Source organism: Chelmon rostratus, chromosome 17 (genome assembly GCF_017976325.1).
Source record: "Chelmon rostratus isolate fCheRos1 chromosome 17, fCheRos1.pri, whole genome shotgun sequence".
Classification (NCBI taxonomy): domain Eukaryota; kingdom Metazoa; phylum Chordata; class Actinopteri; order Chaetodontiformes; family Chaetodontidae; genus Chelmon; species Chelmon rostratus.
Genome location: NC_055674.1, coordinates 21,277,677 through 21,303,955, shown reverse-complemented (window position 1 = coordinate 21,303,955; position 26,279 = coordinate 21,277,677). Strand labels below are relative to the sequence as shown.

Here is a 26,279-nt window from a genome sequence, read left to right as displayed (position 1 = left end):
ACACGTGCATGCTCAATGACACTGAGAGACACACACACACACGCACATGCGCACAAACACAAAGCGACAATCCCCTGTTGTTGTCACATATTGAGGCGTCCTGAGCTGTCCTCTGCTTTCTGTGCCTCCATCTGCCCTCAGTGCTCCTAATCCAGCTCTCTCCACTCCGCTAATCCATGCACTGTATGACACACGCATATGCACATGCACTCCTATAGCCGCATGCATGCACATACAAACCTGCAGACATCCCTGGCAGACAAACATTGATACACCTTCATGCACATGTGCATGTTCAATAATGCAAACCCATTTGCTCACGAGGATATACACACATGCATATGGCACACAGTCAAACCAGAGGGGCCTCTGCCAAAGCCTGATTACCTCCGCAGGTAGATGCTACTTTAATGTTGTGCTGGCTACGTCACGCACTGTCTGCGTGAGGGTAACCATGATGATGGCTGTACCAATGTCCATGTGGAAACCTGCCTTTCTGCTGAAAGCATGATTGTTTTGGTGTGAATAATAAGTCAGGACAAACCTCAAAGCTTGGCCAGATGGTGGTGCCAGGTGAAAGGTTGTAAGGTCACCAGAGTGGGTGGGTTTCTTTTTATCTGGAGTGTGAATGTGCACAATGAATTCCATGCCAACGCTACCGCTGGCTTTTGAAGTTGAGAAAGTGAAATTTAGCATGACAGCATAAAAATACTGAGGTGTGTACAACAACTAAACAGCTGTTCTCATGTTGGAAAAGATTCAGAGCAACAACCTGAAATGTGACCCCCAAAAATCATTAAAAACAGCCCTACAAACACATCACTCTCCAACTGCATCCTTTAACACCATCTTCTGGATATATGTGCACATACATGACATTGACACTATCAGCTATAATAATAATGTAGTTTCACACAAAGTTTTAGTAACTAGCAAGGAACAGTCTGGGTCCAAGACACATCAAAATCCAATTATTCTTATTTATATCAATTTATATTCCTCATAACCTTTATCATCAGAAAGCTAGCTACACTGCTAGCTGAAAGCTAGCTTCACTGCTCAGAAAGCTAGCTACACTGCTCATACTGTGCTTCTTTAATATCTTGCTTAGCTAGCTCCTGTTGGCCTGAGCGACCACAGAGAGAAAGTGCCGTTCTCCGAGAAACATCTTCAAACTGAGGTAATTCTGAATTAGTCAGCTAACGTTAGCCGCGGCTGCTAACACTGTCTCTTCAGTAATAAACCATGCTCACACCCTCACAAAGCTAGTTAGCCGGCAAGGCGGGTAGCATGTGCAACCCTGATAAGCTAACTAAATAAAAGGAGAAGCCAGTGTATGTGTGTGTGTACTGTGTTTATTTTACACCAGCATCAGGTCCTGCTAACGGGAGCTAAGTGGCTAAGCCTGCAGTAGCAGTTGCTGAAGCTTGCTAAATTAAAACGCAGGGGCTGTGTGATTGGCTGAAAAGTGTGAGCGGTGACAACACCGCTGTCATGAGAAGTGTGATGATATAAAATGTGACATTATGAAATACAAGCGCTACTGGGAAAAGTGCCATTATGTAACAGAAATAAGGTCATTTTAAAAGACATTAAAGACAAAACTACAAAACTCTAACAACATAAACACTGTTATGATGAAAGTAAGAATGAGGAAATAACATTTCATAATAATGAGTTGAGTAACTTCTTAAATTATTTCACAAATTTTTGTTTCATTTACACATTTTACACAGTTTATTCATGCGATGTGGGATTTGACTCGCTTAGTGTTTGTGCTCGTGTCTTCGTCGGCTTTGAAGTCAGCCTGTGAATGTGTTTAATGAAGCTATGAGAGCGGCGTATGTGTGTGAGTGTGTGTGTGAAGGCGAGCGCTGGAGAAACGTAGAGCGCACAGCTGGCACTGCGGTGGATTGTTCTGCCTTCCCTTTTACTTCTATCAAAAATACACTAAACACACTGCGTCCCTCCCCCATCTATCCCTCCATCCAGCCTGATTACATCCTTTTCTTTATCTACTTGTATAGATTATGCTGCACAATCACTCATCTGGTATTACACTTTTGTTCATTTTCTATTCTTCCTTCCACTGATGCATCCAGTCAATGAGAAGTGCCTCCCTGCCTCTGTCCATCCTTGTATTGATTTCTCGTCTCTGTATCATCCAAAATGTATAACGAGCTGCATGATGTGAAGTGCTCGTGTGCAGACTGCAGGGGACTCGGATGGTTTGAGGTTGTGTTGCAGCTTTGCATCAGTGTATACTTTCATCCATCCATCAATCCATCCATCCATGCCTGCAGCTATTCTTTCATCTGTCAAATCCACAGTTAATCTCTGCTTTCCTTTCATGTTGACATCAAAGATGGACACACACATGCAGATGTACAATCCATCACATTTCAGTAAACACGCACACATGCGCGCGCACACACACACACACACACACACACACACACACACACACACACACACACACCCTCTCTCTGTCTCACCCTTTCTCATCTCCCTCTGATGAGTTGCTATCCTGCTTGTTGGACATTGGCTCCATGCAGTCTCAGTCCCGTCCAGCAGCCAATCACAGGACAATGAGGCGGACCTCGACCTTGCCAGCCTGCTCAGCATTCGCCGACGGCACCTTCAACAGACAGCCATCTGAGAATCTGGGCAGCGATTGGCTGGGAGGAGCATGGTGGGCGGGACATCAGTGGAAGCAAAAGAAAGCTGGAGAGGCAGAGAGAGACACAGTAAGAAACAGATACAGTTGCATTAACGTTAAATTTCATATACATACATATCACATACATATCATATCAGATTACAGATGTCGTTTCTTGTTGAAAACATGCGACCAAGAAAGAATTTGAGATTTTTAAAGATTTTCTACTTTCAATTTGTCATGTAAGACAGTTTGTATCTATTTATGTAATTACACATTGGATTGAATATTGAAGGGAGGACTAGGCCTTTAAAACTAAAAAAACATTTAAGCCTGCAACTATTGATCATTTTCATTATCAATCAATCTGCAGAATGAGTTTCTTGATTAATTGATGAATCCTTGGGTCTGTGGTACATGAAAATAGTGAAAAATGCATAAAGTGATGTATTCAAATGTTGTTTGGTCGACCAAAAGTCAAAAAAGACGTTCAGTTTTCAATCATACACAGCTAAAACCAGCTAATCTGGACACTGGAGAAGCTGCAACAGCGAAAGTGGATAAATGACTCAAACAATTTAACTAAACCATGTCTGAGGAAGTGACATTTTGGAGATAAAGACCATCACACTAAAGCTTTTTGTGCAGGACTAAATGGTGGGACTGAAATAAAATGGCATGTGGTGCCGCAAATGATCCATAACTTCTATCAATTCTTAACGTACCAATGGTTTGCAGGTTTCCAGCCCTGTCTCAGAGCAATTATGATTACACACACCTGACCTGCAGCAGCATATTCTTTTTGAGGGAGACATAATGTTGACAAAATTATGTTCATGATGAACATTATGAGGAAATGTCTTGCGATGCACTATCCACTCGTAATGACCACAGCGTTATTCAGCTTCTTAATGATTATGATTAGGCACTGGCAGCACTTGGTTAAAGTTAGGGGAAGGTCTGTTTTAATGCAGAAATTTAAGTCATAAGCTTTGTCATTAATATCTAAATGAAATCACAATCTTTCCCTAACCTCAACAAAAGCGCATTTGTTGCCCAAACCTAAACACAGTCTGGATGCGAGCCCTGGATTTTGATGTCACAATCCTACAATTTGTACACCCACCATTCACCCCACCCACCAACCTGCAACTCCAGCGCCCTGCATAAATGTAGTGTTTCATTCACTCAAAGAAACATGGACTCTGAACATAATCCACGCAGTGATTAAGTTCATTAATTTTGCAAATATTTGGTCATAAACCAAAGTATTGGGTGAATTAAAAGTTTGTTAAAATTTATCTTGAGGGAGACACACATGCAAAACATTTGAACTAAGCCTTTCAGTACACAGAGCTGCTCTGAAAGTAACAAGAACTCAAATCTTCTTCAACTTTAAGGAACATCACTCAGGAGGTCAGGCTCTTTGAACCACTTCATTCTTTAATTTCCTCATTCGATGCTGTTATTAGACAAACGTCTGCCCTCACAATACAGCCTCCGTGTTCACCATGCTCCATTCACCAATACAATCCTGCATCTATTCCAGGAAACAGACTGCAGCCAAATCTAATTTACTATAAGCTACTTACAAGTCCTCAGAAAGGAACTGACAGTACATTGCACTCTGCAATTTTCATGGGTTTTTTTCCCCTTTGTGGCTAAAGTTCACAGCTACAGATAATGCAGATAAACAGTAAAGGTACATTTAAGCTTCTTTGCCAGGTTGCTGTGGTGTACTAAAAACACATTTATGCTCATTTTCCAGCCTCGTCCAAAAGATGTATAACTAGTCTAAGATAGACCTCAAAGAGCGAGAGGAAAAAGGCCAGGTATAACAATATATTCTAACATATGCGGGAGCATCATAAAATTCAAATAGGTAATATAAATAAAGGCATGTGCTTGCTGCAAGCTTGAGCAGGCTGTTTTTCTCTCGATGGACCAATGACACTGATCTGAAGAAGTCTGAGTGGAAACAGCAACCATAATGATTTTTAGTGCGATTCTGAGCTGACAGTTGACGCTCTGAAGGTTTTTTAAATGTTTTTTGCCAGCTGGCCAGGTTTGAGGAACGGCGCTGGCTCACGGTGGGTCAGTCGATAGGTCTAACACTTTGTTGCCGACTGTTCACTGTTCAGCAACAGCTGTTCAACGTATTTGAAGCAGCAGCTTCTTTAGAAGCAACAGTGATTTTTGTTTTTAATGGCAGTGCCGGGGTCTCCAGCATAGGACGCACATTTCACACACACAAACAAGGGCTTGACAGGAAATGATGAATAAACACAACGGACATAAAGTGAAAGACGACAATGGATTGTGAGTTCAGTAACTGCTATAGCAATACATGTATGACTACTAATATAGTGGTGTTTACGCCAATACCAATATTTGGGGATTCCAAAGTAGCTACACCCATGCTAAAAATCCTACTTGTGGTGCCACCTAGTGGTATGTTCCATCCACGCCAAGTGAATTGTTGCACTTCTCAATGCACTACAACGTAGCTGAGCAGACCACCTCTTTGAAAACATAATGATAATGACTCAATAATCAGTTATTTGTCTTTATACCATGAGAACACTTGATTCTGACTGGCTGGAAGCTGTGAGTGCATACTCTGACATCTTAGAACCGACATCCAATCAAATCAAAATGAAAAGAAACAACAGTCTGAGCTTCTCCTGTTGGAATGTTTTGGCTCTTGACTCTACGAGACAGGAAAGCTGTCCAAAGTTTGACCAAGTAATCCAAAAATAATGCAATCCTGCTAATTAATCATTACTAACTGTGTCATGTTTCTACAACTGCAGGGTTCAGGGTGGATTATCCCGCTAACACCATGGACACTTGCCAGAGATTAAAACATTACTGTCTATTCATAACTCGTGATCTTTCTGGAGAGCTACTGCATCTGTGTCCAAATCATTTAAACATCTCAGCTCATCAACTTCCTGAAGCCCAGGGGGAAGCCTTCAAACGTTTTGTTTTGTCAACCCAACAGTCCAAAACCCAAAGATACTCTATTCACGATGATCCAACATCAGAGATAATCTGAACTTCTTCACATCTGAGAAGCTGGAGCCGGAGCGTTTAAAAAAAACCCAACTGCTTAAACCATTAATAGATAATCAAAATAACAGCCAAAGGACTAATTGATTAATCACCAAAACATTTCAGCTTTAGTTCATGATAATAAATAACGATGTCACCCGGGGCTGCAAGAAAATATTGAAAAATGTCTGGCACAGCTCCCCTCAGGCCAAACTGTTTGCGTTCAAGACTACAGATATTAAATAATAAAAGTGATGTAAAGCAGAGGAAAGCTGCAAACCCTCACATCTGAGAGGCTGGAATGTGAAAATATTAATGAAAAAGCAAAATGTTTTTGTTTAATAAATGACTTGAATGATTCATTGGTTATGAAAACTGTTGGTAATTAGTTTTATTTCACTAAACTAAACAACAAATGACTATTTACTGACTTATTGTTTCAGTGCTAATGCCAACCAGGGCAACTCTTGTGTGTGTGTGTGTGTGTATTTGGATGGCAGCGGAGGTCTGTAGGATAAATTCTTTGTTTTCAGTGTCTTTACCTTGTGGGGAATAATAAAAAAGAAAAAAATAATGCCCTTTTCCTTATAAGAGCATCTGACAGTTTCATTTCTGCCACTGTTTTATAAGATTTTTAATGCTGCCTGGTATTGAAATAAAGAAAGCTGAGCAGCTGAGCTCCACTTCTCCAGATGTGACAGTAGATGGCATCAGAGTGTGAGAGATCAGATAGGCCAAATATACACATATCCAACACCAACAAGACAAACATCTGAGATTTTCATTCTGATACGATATGAACACTATCAATTTGAGCTGGAGTGCTTCCCGGACCTTTCCTCTGTCCAAGATGTTTTCAGACCATACACAGACATAGAGGATAGAGGAAGAAGTTACTGGCACTATTGCACAACAGATTATTATACAAATCAATTAAATGGACATTTGAGCTTGGGATACTTACAAGTTAAATGTGGAAAACAAATGTGAACCATCTGCAAACCCTTCACATGTTTTTGGAGATGTCCCAGGCTGACTTTCAGGCTGAAGTTTTTCTTTTCATAAGTAATCTTTTGGAGGTGTCCTTGCAAATGAATGCCAAAACTGCACAATGTTCTGAATGCTGCTGGACATTCTTTCAGTTAAAGCAAGGAAATGTATGACTGTACGCTGGCAGCATGCAGCAGAGTGACAGTAATGAGAGAGTAGAATTACAAATGAAAAGGTTTGAAAAAGATGGCACCATGAACTACACAACCCAGTTCTAGTCCTCTGAAACAAAGTGAAAAATGAACGTTTATGCTATGTCAGAATAAGCTCTAAGCTTTTGTGAAACCATCCACTCGTCATCAGTCCCTCAACCTTCATTTGTCATTTTTTTTATGAATTTCTTCTCTGCTTTTCTACACATCATTTCCATTTCTGATGTATGATGAGAACTTCTCATCAGCTAGTTTTTTTTTGCGCCTACTGAGAGCTTCATCTGCAACCATGCTATTTTCAAATGATTCTGTCAAAAACAGCTCATTGATTTGAAGTTTAGATTCACAGAAAAATATGAGCTAAAAATGGGGCTTGAGTTTTAGCCTACAGCTAACTGGCTCAATGGCATTAAACTTAGCATTTACATCTCCCAAAGCCCCTAAATTACAGAAAATCCAGGGTATTTTTCTGTGAAACCCTCAGTTTTCAGTTAATTATGCCAAGATAAAGCTACCCACCCCACTCCAATTCATCCAGGCTGAAGCTGCCTTTGAAAGACCGCACAAAGACGTTCAGGTTCCACAGGGTGAGGATTTTTATGTTGACAGTGAAACTCATCACTTTGAACATCTGCATGTCAAATACAAATACTGCTACAACATTAATGTGCTGCATGCTTTAATAAAATGTGCTGTGAAGCAAAGAGCACTTCTTTCTCTTTGGGTATACGTTAATGTATGTTTACTGCTTATTCGATGTGACTTCTGAGCTCATGTTGGAACACACTGGTGATGGGAACAGCTAACACTGTTCTAACCACACCAAGTGTCAATAGTAACTTTACTACAATGTTGAGATAGCAGCACTGCAAAAGGTGAACACTCAGTGGACACACAGAGTTACTTATAAAGTGTTGAACTTCACTAGAAGTTTTCTTTTGTTTATTATTCTACAACAAAATGTTGTAGCCCCTTCATGCTTATCACATAACAAAGATTATGGTTGAGCAAAACATAAGTCATACAAATAAAGCATTATTCATGGTGGAGTGTGGAGGATGAGTTGAGGGGTCAGCCTGAGGGAAGAAGCTGCTCTGTAGTCTGGTGGTACAGCAGCAGAGTGAACAGGCTGGGGGGGGTGATTGTCTTTTAGTGTCCTTTGGGCTCGGTGAGGCACATCACCTCCCCGATACCACTGAGACTTGGTAGTCAGGTACCAGTGATGTTCTGTGTGGTTTTAATCACCTGCTGCAGAGCCCTGCTGTCCTGGGCCCTGCACACCCCATGCCAATTTGTAATGTTTGAAATCAGGATGCTTTCTATTCTCCTCTGTAAAGGTTAACACAGGAATTTTGCCCTCTTTGTTTCCTCAAGAAATTATTAATTAGTAAAAATATTTGTAACTTATTAAAAATGAAAAACAACATGAAACAATAAGTTGAAAAAAGGGAACATACAAGCCATGAAATGAAATGAATTACTTCTGAGAAACTCACCTTCAACCCAGTTACACACACACACACACACACACACACGCATGCACACACACGCACGCACACACACATAAACTTGGTGTAAAAATCATACAAGGCCATGTGTACATACAGATCAATGTACTGTGCATTAACTACAGACAGATCAGTATGTACACTCTGCTGTGTACATACTGTCCCAGTCTGTCTGGAAACAGGACTTGGCAATTAAGAGATCTGACTGGGGTATTGCAAAGCACACACACACACTCACACACACTCACACTCACATACACACACACACACACACACACACACACACACACACACACACACTTGCGGTCTATTCCAACTGTCAGACACACACATATGCACCTGAGTCTGTGTGAAACATGCTCTCTCCACCACAGAAAGTCAAAACCGTGGACACAATCTATGTGCAAACACACACACACGCACGCACGCACACACACACCCATACCCACACACACCTGTCTCAGACTAGGCAGGTCTTGGATGACGTCCAAGCTGATTAGAAGGAGAGAAGAAGGAGCACAGAAGGATCAAAGATGACTGTCTGCTTCCCTCCCCTTTCTCCCACTATATCACTCACCCTTTCTCTGTAATCACTCCGGCAGAGCACACAAACAGACGTGTAGTGGCCCAAAAGGAGAGCTGCAAAGTGCCGGTAGGGTTTCTCATTTAACTGTTGGTAACACATGTTCTTGGTCCATGCCAAAGTTTGTAGGACAACTATTTTTATTAATGTCTTTCTTGACTTGGTTACACAAAAATGTGTAAAGGGAAAGAAATCAAAGAACCCACACATTTGTATCCATCGCAAACATTCATTTATTCATTTATTATAAGGTCCATTGAGAAGCTTGTATGAGTCGAATAGCTTGATCTTCATACGTAAATGTTCAGAGCATCTCAAAGGATGTTCACATTAGAATTAGATTGAAAGCTCCAGCACTCTTTAGGGTGAGACTGTTTGGTCAACTACTGTTCCAAAGTCAAAGTCGGAAAATGAATTTTGCTTTGTATTATTACCTGATGTGTTGTCTTTAATTACCCTCACATTTACAGGTCTCAAAACAAGCAGATCTGGAAACTCCTCCACCGGTCAAATAGCAACTCAGTGCAACACACAGAAGTGACTGTCACTGTCTGACGGTTTGCATTTTAACAGCTGACATTTGGATGCTTTACAGCTCACTGAGTGCGTGTTAAACATTTGATGAAGCACAATGTAACTGAAGTTATGAATACTGCATACAGTCCATATTAGCTGATGAGTATCTCGGCAGAACGCGTCATGTAGACCCACATCAACTGCTGCGTGATCTCTGGAGCTCAAGTCTGGCAGATCAGTGGGCTACGACGGGCCGAGGGCAGGACTTAGTGGGTGAAGCCAGGGCAAAACGGCTTTGTGCTCGGCTAAAAGGATGTCCTGGGCTAAGATGACTTTATCAGTACAAACGAGTTAATGATTGTTGTGAAGTCCCAACCTGTTTCTTTAACCAGACCTGGGTCACGCAGTTCATGGAAGTACTCGGCCTATACTGTATGTTTTAGCCTGCTTAGGCGCAGCGTTCAGCAGGCTAATCTTACAAGCTACCACTTGCTCAGAATGAAGCAAGGCGGTGTCTGCATCTGTGCTGAAGGCTCTGTGAGGCTGCACAGTGGTGCTCTGAGCTAAAGCTTCAGCATGCTAACCACGTCCAACACGCTCATCATGACAATGCTTACACTCTGATGCTAAGCAGGTGTGATTTTTACCAGGATTACCATCTTAATCCAGTGTCATAGTGTGCTAACATTTGCAAATTAGCTCTAAATGCAAAGTATAACTGAGGCTGATGGGAACAGCATTAGTTTTGGAGGTATTTTGTGAAAGCACTCGACAAATCAAAATACGAATATCTGTACCAAATTCACTGGAAAGACAAGAAACAGTGACAGACGAATGATCAGATATGTATCGAGCCATGAGGAGAGTGCAACCTTCCTCAAATGACACAAAACAAACACCATATCTCCATAACATTTTGCACACTGTTTGAAGTTAATTCAGTCATCTGGTCCCTCCCTCCTCTTCTGCACGCTGGAGAATTAGTGCCACCAACTGCTTATCTCCATGTGGTCAACTTCTGATATTTGCAGTAGAGGACAGAAACGTGTATTCATTCGCATTTTCTTTATCTCGTTCTCTGCAAATGTGGTTACAATTTGAGCTACATTTGCTGTTAGCATGACTAAGAACACCACTGACTGGCAGCAGAATAAGATGTACGTAGTGCCCTCCCTCCACATTCACACATGGTGAAACTTTTGAACCGTTGGCTGTTTTTCTGTTTTCACTACTTTAATTTACAGGCTTGTGGTCACAGTCAGTGTTTGAGCTAGGTGTGTTAGGTATTGTTTTCAGGATTAGTGAGGATACTTGGAAATGTCACCAAACAGTATAAGTGCTTGTTTTGCGGCTGCGTTTATGAAAAACCCTGTATATCCTGTATGGGCTAAATGCTGACACAGGCATTCCCATGCTGCGGCGATGCAAACAGGGAGTGCCATAAAACATTTAATGTTGAGCTCTGAAGCAGCAGTTTGACAAGGCAATCTCAGCTCAAGGTCCACTTACTCGCCCTTTCTGGAGCTTTCAGCAGTGTCGCAGTCAGCAGACGGAGTTGTCATGCTCACCTGAGAGCTCAGTAGCTGTTCTGAGCTGATCCACTGCACTGGTACTGCGATATTTTTACATTAGCAATGGATCGAATGACGCGGGGTCACCTGTATTGATGAACCCACAGAGAATTATCAGCTGACTCTGCAAACCCGCTCAGCTCTACGAATGTTTTAGCATCTTTCAACTCACTGTTTTGAATTTACGGTACTCAACGTTACTGTTTGGTTCACTCTCACACACTCATCAGCGTCCTTTCATTGCAGCAGCTGTCTTCACCCACGCACATGCACGCACGCACACACACACACTCTCTCTCTTATGAAGTACAGAATGGAGCACTGTGCCTCAGCCCAGACAGAAAAGATCACAGTGAAGTGTTTGAATGTCATTTTTGAATTATTACTGCTGTCAACCACTCTCCTTTAACCTGACGGAATTACCACAGTTCATCTGATGTTACATCCAGTCGCTCTGCTCTGTGCATGTAGTCAAACAGTCTGAATTTACTTATTCATATTTCAAACTGACACAGAAATGGAAAAAGAGCGAACTTAATTTCACGTCGTTCTCCCCTTCCTCTATCTCTTTCTACTTTATTTTCGCCCTCTTTCTTTCCAATCCCCATTTCCCTCCGTGCCAGCGGCATCGTGTCCTCCTCCGTTCCTCCCTCGTTCCACTTTCATTCTTTTATTTACAGCAATCATCTGCTCTGTGTGTTCATTGTTTTCCCTGCTCTCATTGACTATGTATGGCTGCTGTTTCTCTGCCAGCGACTGTAATTACAGACCGATGGCAAAGTGTGTGTGTGTGTGTGCGTGCGTGGATGTGTGGGTGCTTTTATGTTTGCATTTCGGAGCAAGTGCATATATAAGTGTATTTATGTGACTTTATGTCTGTGGGTGTCTGCCTGCACACAACTGTGCATGTACTAATGAGTTAGCATGCATAACCCCCTGATTCATGTGTGTGTGTGTGTGTGTAGGTGTGTAATTCAGTGGGCATGTGAGTGTGCACATGTATGTGTGTGTGAGGGAGAACTGTCTAGCTCTTTATCTCTTTGGACTTTTAAAAACTTGTGTCTCTTCTCCCCCACACACACACACACACACACACACATCTCTATGTTCTATCTCGACTTGTGACAAATAGTATTTTAAAGTACCTCTGTGTGTTCAGGTGATGGGCGGATAATGGAAGAGCGACTGTCTGGTAAATGTGACATTTTCTGAGCAATAAAATGTGATTTCCGGCTGAAAGGAATAAATCGGCTTCATGAATAAGAGATGAAAAGAAAAATGGGGAGAAGTGATCACCACTCAGCAAGTCGAGGCGATATTTTAGGCTTTTTTTGAACTTGAAAACAGAGGAACAAAGGAATATTGGTGTTGCACGACATCCGAGTGAGTGTGCGAGCAGGTGGCAAAGTAGTGGTCAAAGAGCAGCTTAAAAGCTGTTTTAGCTTGAAAACACCAGAAACAGACGAAGCAAACAAATCATGACATACACGAAGCATTACTGATTACACTACTTTCACCATGACAACCACAGAAGCACGACCAGCGTTATATATTATAGGCATATCATGATTTTTAATAATAAGGCTGTCATCATAGCCTCCTCATCACCTGGTCTCTATGGCAATGTTAGCTTGTCTTATGGTTCTGACAGGAATTTTGCTGACAACCTTTATCAGATTAGTTAACATGTGAATTTCTTGGATGCTTGGCGTTTTCACTCACACAACCCCAGCTGCCTTTTTTTTTTAACCGGCTGAGAGTGAAGGTGTGCCGCTGACACACTCACCGCGGTGGATTTAGCGTTAAGTTACTCTTTAAGCTCAGGACACACAACTGATGATGGACGCGCACACAAGCTGTCGAGGGTGCTGACCCTGGTGCAGATTCTAATCTGAGCCGTCCGGATGCAGTAAACCTCGCCCATCTGCTCGTCTGCACAGATAATCAGAAAGAGTTATCTGACTTGATATTGCAGTGAGTCAACACCCTCATGCTTGTGCCGAGCTGTATTAACGATTATTTGCGATATCTAGTCTTATTCAGTCCAACCACTCCAAACCACCCAAATACTAAAGAGAAAGAAAGGAGAGAAAACAGAAATGAGCAAAACCTGAATGAAGACTGGCAAACCTTTGGCACGTTTGTTGGATAAATGATTGAAATCGATTGTTAAAATAGTTGAAAATCTTGAGGTGATGATTATGTCAGCCGCTGTTCCCAGGGCCAGAGTGAAGATTCAACCTTTTAAACCAACATGGATGAGAAGGCAAACATCTACGATTCCACCACAGCTGGACATCTCCATCTGCTGAGGAAGACCATGTGATATGATTGAAAGCTCCATAACAGTTATTGCAAGGATTCTGTGGTATGATTTTTGTCAACAATTTTCTGATGACCAACTAATACATTTATCAACTAATGTTAATCAGTAATAGCTCGTTCGTACTTATCAATAATTCCTTTCAAACTATGCACTTTGCCAATACTTCCTACACCGTCCAGGCCAGATCGGGCTCATTCACCGCACTGGCTGAAGTTTGAAAAGTCTAATTATGAATGGAGAGATCATCCATAGTTGAGGAAAGACCAGCAGCGTTATTATTCATTCACGGTGATGGTAACAGTGCACACTCTGCTGCTTTACCATGTCTATCCACCCCCCTCTCACGTCAGTCTGCACTCCTGGTGAAGACCTTATCCAGGCGAGAGAAAAAGAGTGAAAGGAAGAAACAGCCTCAGGTTTTTATCCTCCATCCTTCTCGAGAGGCTATTTAACGGACCTTAGCAGGCTAAACGTGCAGCTCGTGCACTGCACTGACACAACAGTCATTTGTATGACTGAGCAGTGAGCAGCAGAGAGCAGTCGCAGCTCTGTGTCCGTATGCTGCCAAGCCTGCATTTCACAGTTTTATCTATTCAGCGAAGTCTGGAAGAATGGAAAACTAGATCTATTTTCTAAAGTTTAAAATAAAGACTAAACAATTAGCTAATCGATTGGTTGATCAGTGAGTCAAACTGATTTATTGCTTCAGTTTCTTTGGTCTCATGTTGTCAGTGAGGATTTGCTGCTTGTCTTATATGTCATAAAAACCTGATTTTGGATTTTGGACTGCTGATCAAACAAATATGTCACTTTGGGCTCTCAGTACATTTCACTGATTGATTGACATTTCAGGTCATACTGGATAACTCTGAAAGCTCACACATGATTGTCTCTTCCTATGACTTCTAAGTAGACTCGTGGATGGCTATTTGTGACGGACATCTGAGATAAAGACTGGACTGAGCCCTGACTTCCGAGGGGGAGGGGTTTAAAGCACCTTAACTGCGTCCAAGTGTGTCACAGCCACTGGTGGCCAAATCACCGTGCAAACTACAATCACTTGCTTCCTGTTGTGTTCAGGACACCAGCATGCAGCTGGCCCTCTCGCCTCACACAGTGTCGTTCCCTCCCACCTCTGCCTCTCTCAGATTGAAAAACTGAATGATATGAGGCAGTGCTATTTAGTATTTAGTTGGAAAGAGATATCTAATTCTGCACATCCAGTGGAGGTATTGTTAGGACATAGAAAAGAAAGCGTCCCTTTTTCTGTACAGGGGCTAAACCGCAGACAAAGCCCCTCCTTTTTTACGTTAAACTGAACAATGCTTGAGCAACACAAGTGCAAGGCCGTGTTGTAACGTACACATAGAGGAATGTGGACGCTGGCAGGCAAGTTCGGGCATACAGACATATTTGCATTAAGTCAAACAATAAAGACACGCCCGTATGGAGCCGCCATATCAAAACCCGTGTTCCTTCCAGCTGGGATTCAAAAATTCTTTCCATGACTCGTTTACTTAATGATACTAACAAACTCACACACACCCACACACACACACACACTCGCACAGAGACTGAGGCAACATAAAAGCAAAGACTGACCTTTTGAAATCAAAGCTCTATAACTTCCTCTCCCCTCTGTCTCCATGTCCCTGCTGTCTCTCATCCTCCACCTCTCCTTTGTTTCATCCCCTCCATCCTCCCTGTTCTCTCCCTCTCTAATGATCAGCCAGTGTGAGGGCTGCCAAGAATGTAAGTCTGCCATGGTTGACCTTCCTTTCGCCTCTCCTCTCTGTTTGTGTGGATGTGTTAGAATGACCGCGCTCCCCCTCATCCCTCTGTCCACTGTTGCTGTTATTCATTCAGCAGAAGCTGTGGCCCTGCTGCAGCTGCATAATTGACCCCGCTGCTGAAAACATGTAGGAACAATCATAATCTGATACCCAGTCTTGTTGCCCAAGCAAGGACGAAAATAGGGCTGACTATTGAGATGTGATAATAACTAATACAGCTGCACTGCTTCACTGCTTTCGCCTCATTTTAATCTTCTCTCCTGCTGCAATTTTGCAGTTTCAGTCTGTTTTACTCAGTAACAGTGCTGCTTTACTGTCCATCCATCAACATCCCAATGTCAGAAGCACTGGCTCTAAATGTGGATGTTCATCCATGTTGCCTTCAATTATTACAGTGTATCCACAGCGATCCTGAGCCTCATGACATGTCAGTGGTGACTTCTTTTTGCCCTGGGTTTTGCCTCTCAGGCTACAGAGGGGCTGCTGGAGCTTGCTGGGCCCTGCCATTGGGAAAAAATTAAGATGTATTTTCACGACTGTTGTTAAAAATTCTCGTGCTTTGATCTGGACGATTGTGGAGTTCAAGCTATTTTTCCTGTTAAGATTTCATGTGTCGATTTGATTTGGTATATTTTGGTACAGGAACACACTTCAGCAGCTGGAAAATTTACACTTACACTCCAACAGCTGCCTCAGGCTCTTTATGCAAGCTGACAGCGTAACATCACCAACTGTATAATATTCCCTCAAACGTCTCCGTAACTGGCATGTCCTCTTTACCGCCTCCCATCTAGCTCATGGAGTGCTTTACCATCCCGCTTTGCAGCGAGAAAGCTTTTCTTCTTGAATCGAACTTCATGTCAAACTGTCTTTATTTCTGTCACAGTGCAGCTCAGCTCTGCCGACACGTCGTTGGCAGCTGCATTTATATTTTCTAGCTAACATTCTTTTACTTTCATCTGCTGAGGGAGCAGAGTTTCCCTGCGCTCACATTAAATCTGCCTTAAAAATGTGGACGTGCCACAAACAAACTGGAAGCCAATCATGGGCCAATGTGCAAATGTGAACTTCTTTTATTTAGTTTTTTTGTGTTTGAGTATTTTATTGATCTGAAAAAAAGAAGTTTTTCTTTCTGATAAGTGCCAATAGAATATAAAATGTGGAAAACAAAAAAAAAAAAAAAACCTGCCAGTCTTCTTGGCAATGTTTCTTCTTGTTTGTGGCTAATTATGCAAATTTCCAAAAATGATCTTCATGTTTATGATTGAGCTGCAATACACAAGTTTTAAAATCACAATGAAAGTCTTCTTTTTCTATTGTTAAATTTAGCTGCAGGACTGCAGCCTAAGGATGTGTAAAAATCAATCTAAATCTCACTTTCATAAAAAAATGAGGTTTTAATTAATTAAATCACAGCTAAGGCAGCAAGATGGAGCATCATAAATCAGTGAATAATTTCACACACAAACTGTGTTCTAGAAACACCTCCATGCTTGTGTGCTCTACTCAGCGTACATTTTCTCTGCCGTATCTTGAATAAAATCTCCTCTAGGAATTTTGCTGCTGAGAATAAATGGTTGTCTGACCCCGAGGACGAGGCGATAGCGCGGATAAAACCTGTGACTATTCTGTTATAGGATGGACTCAATCACCTCTAGTCCAGCCCTCTTCCCACTGACCTCCCCTTCCCTTCTAATCCGCTCCTTATATATGACCTGGAATTCCTCTCTCAGCTCCTCACCCATCCAATCCAATATTTGATATTATCAGTTTAATCATTCTGAAAAGGCTGTGGTTGCTGGAATTGGGAAATAAAACCAGAGCGATCCTGAATCCCAACACTGCCAGTGTCTTGATGCACATGAGCCTCTCTTTTTAACCTTTTCCTCTCCGTCTTCCTCACAGTATTCACCTACTCGCTGCTATTTCAACTTATTTCCCCACTGTCCCTGTCAACTCAATCTATAGAGAAAATAAAAGTCAGACTGGAAATATATTGTGTCAACTGCCCCTAAAGATGACTGCATGGTTAAATACTCGCACTTTGCATGTGTTAATTTTGTTGGCAGCTATGATGAGTAATATTCATTCCCAAACAAGACTGACACCAGTAACTGTTGATGTCTTTGATAACAAAAACTGTACAAAATACTTTACATTGTTTTGTCAGTGAATAACTAACTCGTAGTTCCTGATTGCTTAAACAGTATCCTCTGTCATCCGAAACATCTCTTCTTCATTAAGTTAGCACTTGTTTCACTAACAAGAAGTATATTATATTCAGCAGCTAATCACTGTCAGCAATGTAAGCTAACGTTACTGGTTATTAAGTCTCTGTCAGCAATGTTAGCTAACATTACAGGTTATTCAGCAATGTATGCTAACGTTACTGGTTATTAAGTCTGTGTCAGCAATGTTAGCTAATGTTGCTGGTTGCTACGTCTGTGTCGAAATGTTAGCTAACATTGCTGGTTACTACGTCTGTGTCAGCAATGTTAGCTAACGTTACTGGTTCTGATATCTGTGTCAGCAATGTTAGCTAACGTTACTGGTTATTGAGTCTGTGTCAGCAACGGCAGCTAACATTACAGGTTATTAAGTCTCTGTCAGCAATGTTAGCTAATGTTGCTGGTTATTAAGTCTGTGTCAGCAATGTTAGCTAATGTTGCTGGTTATTAAGTCTGTGTCAGCAATGTTGGCTAATGTGACTGGTTCTGAAGTTTCTCTATGTTAGTGTTATGTGCTTGAAAAACAGTCTACATCTTGGATGTAAACTGCATGAACGTTGAACACATTGAACATAATGTCACTGACTTAAAAAGAACATTTATGAGGCTAGGTAAAGAGACTTAGACAGTTAATGCTACATTGCAAACTTGATTACATGTATTGTAGGTGTATTCAGTTGACCTCAACTACAGCGGTACAACGTGGGGTTTTCATTAAGACCTCACTGAACATTATTACATTGTCAAATGTTTTGAAATAGTGAACTCGGCCAGCCTCCCAGACCAATGGAGCCAATCTGACTCCGGCTGCCTTCACGTTCATAACAGGTGTCATGTCATGGCTCCGCCGGTGGCAAAAGGCTGTCGGTCTTATCTTAACCATGAATTTGAACGCCTTTGCTTGATTACAGTGATGTTCTGTGCTGTCTCAGTGACCTACTGTTACTCCAGCAGCTAAACCTGTTTATCATAGTGATTCACACTTTATCACTAATGACAAAGATGACAAGAAGAAATAATAATCTCATGATATTCATCCATAAAGCTCCAGTGTGAGAGTTCACAGTAAACTGCGTAGCCTTAGATATGCCATGTGTACTTTCAATGAACTGCCCTCAGACTTCATTCATTCCGCTCTGCTTCATTATCTGTATTCCACGACAGTTGTTTTTGTGCAGTCTTTGTCGACTGTTGTTGTCTGGCCTTTTTTGAGTTGTTTATGTAAGATGATTGTCTGATTAGCAGAACAATTTGTTCTCAGCTCTCTCTTTACAAAGAGATCTCAATCTCAATGGGACGACCTGATTGAATAAACTTTGAATAAATGTGGGTGTAATGTCAATGTTCCAGTCAACAAATGTTCATGTTTATAAGCTGTCAGTAGGGACGACTGAAAGGATGCCAGCTGTGAGCCATTTGAATCTTTAAGATATCTGCTTAAGTATATTTTCATTTGTGTTATCCAACATTCTAGCTGCTTGTCTTAATTTTTAATTTTAGTCAAGAGTGAGTTCAGCTTCTGAATGATGCTGCTCTGCAGTGGAGAGCTCAGCATGCTGCAGTATTTACTGAGTCAGCTGGTTTTATTACTACAGAGCAGAGTGACATGGATGCTGTGTGTGTGTGTGAACTATTAAACAGTCTATTATAAACAGGTCTTTTACACTCACCTCGCAGTAGACAAGAACGACACCTGACTGCACACAACAGAGATGGTGACAACACTGCTCTTTAATGCTCGTAAGATTGTAGTGAAGATTTGAAATGGGAGAAAATCACATTTATAAAAGAGGCACATATAATGGAAAGATGAGCGCATTTGTATCTATAACGTAACATTTAGTAAATACCGACATCTGTTAACACCCATACCTTCCACACACCGGCAAATAAGCAGAATTAAAACATTTTGATAATGAATGACTGTGTTGCATGCCAACCTCCAGCTAAAACACCTCACACCTTTATTTTAATGTTTAGAAAAGATGCATGAAGAAACGGTGATAGTGCTATATACTTGATAAAACCAGTGCGTGTGCAGCTCTGTCCGTGGCCTTCTCCCAACATGTCTCTCCCCGCCAGTCCTTCACTGCAGAGGGTCGCTCTGCGTGAAGCCTCGCTCAGAGCTGTGGAGGTCTCTCTGCGTTGAGTGGGAAGGTGTAAATAAACAGTAAGAACTGTGGGAGGCAGTCGCTCTCGACCTCACCGAGGAAACATTCATTACCATGTGAACAGACAGAGGCATTCCTCCCTCAGCTGTTGGATTATATTATGTGCTGCTTCTCAGTGAATGCATAACATCATCAAAAACCATCAGGAATAATCTTAGATGTGAAGCTCTGCATGAAACTGGGTCATGACTCATTCACAAGCTCGCTCACACATTTGGCAGCCTGCAGATTCTGCAAGTACATTCACTCCAGTAATGTACTGTGCTTAACTTGAGTATCTATATTTAAAGGTACTACACCTTTACTTCATTACATTTGTTACTGCCCTGCACCTACCACCTGAAAGTTTTGGTTACTCGATATTACTGAGATTAAGATTTTACATTAAAATCAATGGATGAGCTTAAGGATAAGTAAAATTACTTAAAATAGGTTCTGGATAAGGAAATTTAACCAGTACTTTTAAATTCTGGTAGTGGTACATTTTAATTTAAAAATACAAACAAACAAAAGACTAAATTTCTTCTTCCAACACTGACAAGCGGAAGTCAATTTCACACCACTTCAACACACAATCACCACCTTTTGGAAATGAAAGTAATAGCTGCTGCAATTGTAACACACGGCCACCTGTTCTCAGTTTTCAGTCCTGCCAATGTACCATAGAGGGTAAGACAACACAACCGACTGAGCCATGCACATGTTGGTCCTGCTGTCCTAAGAAGAGAGACTGCTTACGGTTGTGGTCATTATGGCCTTCTCATTATCATTGTGCATTTAAATTGATCATTTAAATCTGCATACTTTTTAGACAGTCTCCTAATATTCTATATATCTACACCTAATTTGCACACCCGTCATATGTGGCCTTGCACTGCGCTGTAGATGTTCAGATCGTATACAAAGCAAATCATTCCCATAGACCTCTATATTAAAATACCCAACTTTACAGCAGAAATAAACATGTTTACATCCTGGTACAAAAACTAATTTTCCTGTTCATGACAACTGTACGGGGCTGACTCTTTACATAAATCACTCGTCTAAATTACATTAAAGCTTGAAGTTCTGCATAATTATGGACATGGCTGCTTTGAGTGACAGCTCCACCCACGCTCCACCTCTTAGCCCATTTTTGGATTAGCTGGATGCTGGTGGAGTCAGGCACTGTCAAGACGGAGATGCTCGGAGCCACTGCCACTGAGCTTCACGGAGACTACTACGCACATTGTTTTCTATAGACGATGGTGGTCTCTTCATCTTCAAGGGTTTGTTTCATTTTCAGCAACATGCCGGAAATTTCTAATGTTGTTCGGTGTGCAGCTCTGTTGAATCAATACCTCTCTGTGCCTGCTGCTGCAGTATCCTCATTTGCCACAGGGAGCATTTAAAGGGTCATGTAGGTAATTCAGATATTTTCAGAAAAAAGTACAACAAATAAATCACATTACTTACATTGACTTTTACTGGGCCTATTAAACATTTCTACATTTCATTCTACAGTACAAACAAAGTGTCCAGCTGTGGCAAGACATGATGGACTGAGCAAGAGAGCAGCAGTGTCATTTAAAGTTGGGCCTCAACTCCAAGTCTAGTTTATATTTTACCGACAGACACTGTTTTTAAAATCGAACTTCACAGTGTTACACTTAATTGGAAAATAGCTGCCATTCAGGCTAAAAAAGACTCAAAACAAGTAGCAAGATGCCGTATTTTACAGGGATTATTTCTTAAGAGATTTGAATTTCTGATATGAAAAGACTTAATTCAGCACAATTCAATAAAGACTCAAGACAAAATGCTACAAAACCAAATTAAGGCTTCATGTTAATTATGATGGATTATCCAGCCCCGGCAATGAAAGCAGCTTTTTGTGAGGAGAGGAGGAGGAGAACAAAAACTGAAAACTGCAAGTGTGTTCTGAGCTGGGGCGTGTGGAGTGTGTACAGGAAAACCAAGAGTAATGTTAAGAGGGGCCGAGAGGACTTGTGATTTGATGATTGCTGAGGATGATTGTACTGTAATTTTTTTAGACCGACTCTGAAAACGCGGGGGAGTAAAATGGATAAGTGCCAACATCTTTTTTTCCACAATCACGTCCATCATGAAAAAAGTTGTCTCACATGCACTGAACCAGAACAGTCGCATGTTCACTAAACCCCTTCCCCAAACACTGACTGTCCATTAGTTTGTGGGGTTACAGGGTACGTTAAATATGATATATGATAAATGATAATTAGCACATCCATTGCGTGGTATTTCCCCGCTGTGCGTGGAAGCTGGTCCCGGATGCCATCGGAGTTTAGGGTACCATTAGCAGCTCTGCTCTGCTCTTTCTTGGATTCGGGGATGTTGACGCCTTAGCAACTGCAGCCAATATCAACTGAGCGAGCAGCAGGTTTGTGAAACACATCAATTAGTCCTCATCCTAAAAGCCTGTCCAGTTGAAATGTTCAAAATAAAACATGCTGTTTGAAACAAGCTACGCAGCCAAAGTTGATGTGTGAATGAAGTAATGGTGTCATTTGATTTTTTTTCTTTTCATATTTGATAGTGGGACGAAGTAGCTCTACGCTGCACCGTTTGCTTATTGACATGCCTTGAACATGCTAACTTTGCTTCCTGGCACATGCAGCTTTAGCCCCTGCCTTTCAGCACTGTATCATGTCTGCAGGCATCATGTTCATATTTAAGACCCTTTGACAGGAGTGTCGTTTTAAAACGTGTCAGCTAGAAACATTGAAAAATCGGTTCGGTCTGTGCTTGTATTTTAAGAAAAGCTTCAAAGTGTTAAAATGTTCGACGAGAGCAGTTTAACCGATGCTGCCGATGTGACATGTAATGGACATTCCGACAGCGTGTCCTGTGTGAAGTCTGTGATGAAGGTAAGCCACAAGTTACATTTACTCTATGTTTAGCACAGTATGGGTAGTGTGTGTTAAGTTCCGTCCGTGTGTATGACAGCATTTCATATGCCTATATACTGCTTTGATTGAGAGCAGCAGGTTGACATATGTGAGAAGGGCACTGGATGAGGGGGAACGGGGATACATGACACTGGAGGAATCATCAGCCGGTAGATTGGCTAATCAACCCTGCATAGCTTAATATAAACAGGAGCACCTCCACAAGAGGACATGGGGCGCATGGAAAGGGGGCAGGCAAATCACATCCCATGGAGACCTGGCAGACATACATCTGGCAGCATAAACAAGCCGACAGACTGCTTATAGGTTTTCCAGTGATATGAAAATTCCTGGAAGTATATCACTCTTCTTCTTCGTCTTCTTCTTCTGTTTTGTTGTGTAAAACTTTCTGGCAGTATATTTTATGGAAATATTTCTTAGAGTTCTTTTTACATATTTTTCTTTTATATAGTCCTTTGTATAAAATGCACATATATATAGTTAGCTTTGATTTTGCATTTTGTTTTTCTCTATTCTGATGCTATTTTTTTCCTGCTGCTACGACCTGCTACCTGTAACACCTGAATTACCCCGGCTAGGGATTAATAAAATCTAATCTAATCTTATCTTCTATACATCTGAGTGGTTATGTGGGAGCATAACGGCCGAATGCTGGGAATCGAGATCTCTTGCCAAAAAATACTTCATGCTACTAAAATACTACTATATACCTCGTTAATGCCACTATATAACTGCTGCAGCTACATTCCAACTCAAAGATTCATCCTTGGTAAAATACTGGATGCAATTTTCAGCCGCAGGTTTTAACTAACACCTTACAGACCAGCTGTTTAGAATCCATGGGTGCCAACTTTCACACCCACGCACACAAGTTCACTGTGCAGAGGAAGCCACTTCTTTATGAAAATGCATTGTTATAGAGGTTATTTGGGTCCTTCTGCTCACATGCTAAGCATTCAGGCTTTTTTCAGCATTTCACCACTGACACTGGTCCATTAATGACAGCACAGGGTCCGCAATCTGTGTGGCTTTAGTCGGCTGATGCGCACAATCATAGCGCTCTCCGAAATGGCGAAAGCTGTCGTGTTTTGCCTCTTTGGCAGTTATGAAGAGAAATTCCAGGAATCCAGAGAAAACAGACACATGCCCTGGAAGTAATCAATTCAAATCCTTTAACTGTAGCGATCGTCTTCATGGTGTTGTTTGCAGCCATTTCACCATGTTGATTCATTTGTTTGTCCAAGCATTCAAGTGATCTTTAAACTTCATACTTACTCACACTGGGACATGGTGGACCACTTGTTCTCATTTACAGATTTTGTAGTCCTCTGTGTTCATATTGCTAAAATATTTTACCACAACTTATGTCACATTATATCAATGTGTTAAGCATATAGCTACAAGAGCTGCATTATTCAAGTTTTGAGAAGGTGTCTTTGTGTCAGTACACATGACAACCTAACACACAGGCAGGCGTACACAGAAAGACAAACACAGATGATTCAAATCATAGGTTCATATGGGTTTTAGTGCTAGGAAAATAATTTTAGGAAGAATTCCAGTGAAATACCAGGATTTCCATCCCCAGCATTTAACCCACACACATATAGTACTTTGCAAAGTGCACAAAACAGCAGTAATCCAACATCTAACCTGTGTATCAGGCTTGATCCAACCTCCTGCGTCAAACAGAATGTAAAGCCAGGAGTAATATGACTGTCTTGGTTGCATACCGCAGCTGAAAGTCTTGATCTATTTACTGTATAGCAGTATCTCTATAGGACAGCTGACAGCATGGCCTCAGATCGTGCTGACACACTGGAACCAGGCCTGCCAAGAACTCTGTGTCCATCCAAGCTTCATTCAACATGTCTGCCAGACAGGCCACAAGCACCGCAGACAGCAAAATTTGGTAGAAAGACTTGGACAAGGCAAGAAAGAACGGCTCAAGAACTGAGAAGATAAGTGAGACTGAAGGAGACACTGAGGCATGAGAAAAACACTAGGTAAGAAGAGAAAGAATCTGAAAAGGAAGGTGAGATGCGGGTGAGAATGAGAGACCAAAATAGAGTAACAGTGATAGGAGGAGGAGAAAAAACTGTCAACTTCAGAGAGAAAAGCGAAAAGAAGCAGACTTGATCTGTGTGCGAGAGCATTGCTGTGTGTACTGTCTGTGTATCTACGCACAAGAATCCCCACTGTTAATATGTAGGAGCGTGTTTAATGTGTGTGTGCACGTTCGTGCTGTGTTAGTTCTTTGAACTGAGTGACTTCGCAGACAGATGGAAGGCGGCAGGCTCGAAAAAGTTCAGCAACACATTTCATGGCCTCAAACGACCCCTCATGAATTATAAACTGAATGCGTGTACTGTATATATATAGAACATGCCTGGGCCTCTGTTAGACTGCGGCTGATAAGAGCATTGGCCTGGAGTGCCCTCATTTTATACATATTTCATCAAGTTAATCGAGCCTCTGAATCAATGTTTACAGATGTAGAATCTTTAGTAGAGAGGAGTGTCAGGGACGACTGTGGCTGCAAGATTTAGGTTTGAACAGCCTCCCGTCATCCATCAATGCAAATAAAGAGATGACGGTCAAATACAGTTTTTAGTCAACAGTAGCAGGGCTTACTTGGCCCTCGAGAGAACTTAAAAGTCATAAACAAACAAAAAAAAAAATACTGTTTGCTCAGGTTCTGTGCCATGCTATCAATTTAATTAAGTGAATGTATTCAGAATACCAATTTAAAACAAATTTGTTTTTTTCCCCTCAATGCATCCGACTCAGGATGCCTTGATTGCTTGTGCCAAAGAAAGCACCAAGCAGAGGAACCACAGCTGCACTGTGAGGGTCAAAAAGAGAATGACTGCTGGAGGGGTGGACTGACTGGGTGCTTTTCAATGAGGAGGATCGGGCGATGTTCTCAACTGCCGGACAAGGAAGCGACGTTAGCCTGCTAGCATTAGCACCTGGGTAATTCGCTAACGTTTGATAACATCATCTAAGCACAAACCGAGAGGATGGAGACCTGCTCTCACTGAATCATTGACCCAAAAATACATTTTAAAATTAGCTGAGCTACAAGTCTAGCTAGCTGGAGAGGGGGAGCAGTTGCGATTCTCAATTCTCAATCTATATTCTATAGAGCTCATACTGAAACAGACGTCAGTAAGTGCTGCACAATTCAGGGTCAACCTGTTAAAAGGAAAGACCAAAGCAGCTCTGATTGTTTGCATGCTGACACTCACTATCTTGTTGTCAGCTGTCTCATTCATGCTCAGTATAATTGGCTTATTGATGCATAATTTGTCTGGCTAACAGCTGACTCGCAATATCCAATCCCATCCATCCAAGTATAAAGGCAGCTTTTATAAATGGTTAGATCAACTAATGTTGCTTGAGGGGGGGTTTAGTTCTCCAGCAGAATCCTCCTCGCTGCTCTGATTCTTTCTGCAAAGAGCAGAGCTTTTCCATCAAACGTAACTATCATGTCATAATCATTAACAAATACTGTTTCTCTGACTGAACTAGCACTGCTTGTTATCTACAGCTTGTTATATATCTGTGCTGCTCCTGCCAACAGTTCACTGGCTTAAAGGGCTACACCTTAGGAAGGAGGATCTGTCAGACCTGGATTGTAATAAACAAAAGTTTGGAAATGGGCTTGTTACATTTGGCTTTACTGTACACAACCACAACCAATCAGTGAGAGAACTGGGCTGACTCGGAGCTTGCAGA

At 41.6% G+C, this 26,279-nt stretch overlaps 1 protein-coding gene across 2 annotated transcripts in view; it reads right to left on the bottom strand.

The window, feature by feature from the left end:
* Positions 1 to 26,279, bottom strand: part of LOC121620920 (thyroid hormone receptor alpha) — a 109,890-nt gene that overhangs the window by 32,319 nt on the left and 51,292 nt on the right. For both annotated transcript variants that reach the window (XM_041957166.1, XM_041957167.1), the window contains exon 5: positions 2,496 to 2,724. In XM_041957166.1, the coding sequence (XP_041813100.1) occupies positions 2,496 to 2,551 (56 nt within the window). In that variant the 5' untranslated portion in view covers positions 2,552 to 2,724. The remainder of the gene's footprint in view (positions 1 to 2,495; positions 2,725 to 26,279) is intronic.